Source organism: Chrysemys picta, chromosome 4 (assembly GCF_011386835.1).
Source record: "Chrysemys picta bellii isolate R12L10 chromosome 4, ASM1138683v2, whole genome shotgun sequence".
NCBI classification, from domain to species: domain Eukaryota; kingdom Metazoa; phylum Chordata; order Testudines; family Emydidae; genus Chrysemys; species Chrysemys picta.
Genome location: NC_088794.1, coordinates 50559275 through 50562448, shown reverse-complemented (window position 1 = coordinate 50562448; position 3174 = coordinate 50559275). Strand labels below are relative to the sequence as shown.

The 3174-nt window shown below is 51.7% G+C and overlaps 1 protein-coding gene across 1 annotated transcript; it reads left to right on the top strand.

Annotated features, from left to right (window-relative positions):
• Positions 1–201: 201 nt before the first annotated feature.
• On the top strand, positions 202–2450 carry LOC135983021 (SRRM2 protein homolog rsr-2-like). The gene is made up of 2 exons (XM_065592233.1): positions 202–748; positions 1957–2450. The coding sequence occupies exons 1-2, from the start codon at positions 202–204 to the stop codon at positions 2448–2450; spliced, it is 1041 nt and encodes a 346-aa protein (XP_065448305.1).
• The last annotated feature ends 724 nt before the right edge of the window (positions 2451–3174 follow it).

Genomic DNA, 3174 nt, shown 5'->3' with positions numbered 1-3174 from the left:
TAGTGTGGCCGCAATTCGATGGTATTGGCCTCCGGGAGCTATCCCACAGTGCATCATTGTGACCGCTCTGGACAGCAATCTAAACTCGGATGCACTGGCCAGGTAGACAGGAAAAGCCCCGCGAACATTTGAATTCCATTTCCTGTTTGCCCAGCGTGGAGAGCACAGGTGACCACAGATAGCTCATCAGCACAGGTAACCATGCAGGCTGATAATCGAAAAAGAGCACCAGCATGGACCGTGAGGGAGGTACTGGATCTGATCGCTGTATGGGGAGAGGATTCAGTGCTTGCAGAACTTCGTTCTAAAAGACAAAATGCAAAAACTTTTGAAAAAATCTCCAAGGGCATGATGGAGAGAGGCCACAATAGGGACTCTGAGCAGTGCCGCGTGAAAGTCAAGGAGCTCAGACAAGCCTATCAAAAAACAAAGGAGGCAAACGGTCGCTCCGGGTCAGAGCCGCGGACATGCCGCTTCTATGCCGAGCTGCATGCAATTCTAGGGGGGGCTGCCACCACTACCCCACCTGTGTTCGTGGATTCTGGGTCGGGGATAGTCTCATCAGCGACGCCTGAGGATTCTGCCGATGGGGGAGAGGAGGAGGATGAGGATGAGGATGAGCTTGCAGAGAGCACACAGCACTCCGTTCTCCCCAACAGCCAGGATCTTTTTCTCACCCTGACTGAAGTACCCTCCCAAGCCTCCCAAGCCAGTACCCAAGACTCTGACCCCATGGAAGGGACCTCAGGTGAGTTTACCTTTTAAAATATAAAACTTGTTTTAAAAGCAAACGGTTTTTAATGATTACTTTGCCCGACTTTGCATTCGCGGTCAGTTCAGCTACTGGAAAAGTCTGTAGCTACTGGAAAAGTCTGTTAACGTGTATGGGGATGGAGCGGAAATCCTCCAGGGACATCTCCATGAAGCTCTCCTGGAGGTACTCCGAAAGCCTTGCCAGAAGGTTTCTGGGCAGTGCATCCTTATTCCCTCCTCCATGGTAGGACACTTGACCACGCCATGCTTGCAGCAAGTAATCTGGTATCATTGCCTGACAAAGCCTGGCAGCGTATGGTCCCGGTGTTTGCTGGCATTCAAGCAACATCCGTTCTTTATCTTGTTGTGTAATCCTCAGGAGAGTGATATCACTCCTGGTAACCTGGTTGAAATACGGGAACTTAATTAAGGGGACAGAGGTGGCCGTTCCTACTCGGCTGTTTGCCTGTGGCGGAAAATAAATCCTTCCCTGCAGTTAGCCAAGCGCAGATGGGAAATTGGCCCTGAGTTTTTCGCGTTTGGCTAGCAGGGATCTTCCCTGTTACCAGCCACGCGGTGGGGGGAGGGGTACCGTGATCATCCCAGAGAATTCATGGCGGGAGGGGGGCGGCGGCGGGGGGGGGGGGGGTTAGTTTGGTGCCTGCAGGGATCTTCCCTGATACCAGCCACGCGGTGGGGGGGAGGGGTACAGCGATCATCCCAGAGAATTCATGGCGAGAGGGGAGGGTGGTTAGTTTGTTTTCTGGTGCTGCTGAATGTTAACAGAAAAACCGCAGCACTCTACTTGCCTGAAGGGGCCCAGACAAGCCCCACCACACTGCCCCCCCCCCACTGGCTGAGATTGGCCAGGCTTCTGCAGCAACAAGCCCCCCCACACTGCCCCCCCCCACTGGCTGAGATTGGCCAGGCTTCTGCAGCACTCTACAAGCTATGCTTGGTATGTGGGAAAGGAGGGCGCAGAAGCTTACCATGGCCGCATGCAAGCCGAATTCTGTTGCCCAGACCTGTGATCTCTAGCAGCAAAGCCACAGGCACTCAGCATTAAGAGGCAAAATGCGACCTTGCACAGAAATCACATGTGCTATGTAATGTGAACAGTGTTGGTCACCGTGAAAGAGTATAAGCATTGTTCTGCAAAATGTAGCTTTTAAAACAATTCTCTCTTTTTTCCCCTCCCTACAGCAGCTGCAAATTCCTCAAGCCTCCCTCCTCCATCCCGAAGGTTATCACAGATAAGGCGTCGTAAGAAGAGAACGCGAGAGGAGATGTTTTCTGAAATTATGGAATCCAGCCGCAGTGACAGAGCTCATGTGAATGAGTGGAAGGAAACAGTTTCAAAGTATAGGAAAGAAGTCAGTGAACGTGAGGAGAGGAGGGACCAACGAGAGGAGAGGAGGGACCAACGTGAGGAGAGGAGAGACGCTCGAGATGAGAGGTGGCGGCAGGAAGACCAGAGGATGAAGGATGCAACGCTGGGGCTGCTCCGGAGTCTGGTGGAGGTTCAGGAACGGCTGCTGGAAAACAGACTGCCACTTCAGCCCCTGTTCCACCCTCCCCCCTCCCCATGTTCCGTATCCTCCTCACCCAGACGTGTAAGAACGCGGGGGGGGAGGCTCCGTACACCTTCCCATTCCACTCCAGTAGACAGCCCAAGCAAAAGGCTGTCATTTTTTTAACCTTTTCTTTGTGGCTTTTTCCTTCCCAGCAATCCTCCTCCCAAATACCACCCGGGTTCCCTCCCTCTTTTTCTAATCTATTAATAAAGAATAAATGATTTTTAAATGATAGTGACTTTATTTGGTTTGAAAGAAAGCTGGGGGAAGGGGCAGGGTGGGTTCCTTACAGAAAATCAGTCAATAAAGGGGGCGGGTTTTCATGAAGGAGAAACAAACAGATATTTCACACTGTAGCCTGGCCAGCCATGAAACTGGTTTTTAAAGCTTCTCTGATGCACAGCGCTTCATGGTGTGATCTTCTAATCGCCCTGGTGTCTGGCTGCGCGTAATCAGCAGCCAGGCGATTTGCCTCAGCCTCCCACCCCGCCATAAAGGTCTCCCCCTTACTTTCACAGAGATTGTGGAGCACACAGCAAGCAGAAATAACAATGGGGAGATTTCTTTGGCTGAGGTCAGAGCGAGTCAATAATGATCTCCAGCGACCTTTTAAACGGCCAAATGCACATTCTACCACCATTCTGCACTTGCTTAGCCTGTAGTTAAACAGCTCCTGACTCCTGTCCAGGCTGCCTGTGTATGGCTTCATAAGCCATGGCATTAAGGGGTAGGCTGGGTCCCCAAGAATAACTATGGGCATTTCAACATCCCCAACGGTTATTTTCTGGTCCGGAAAGTAAGTCCCTTGCTGCAGCCCTTTAAACAGAGTAGTGTTCCTGAAGACGCG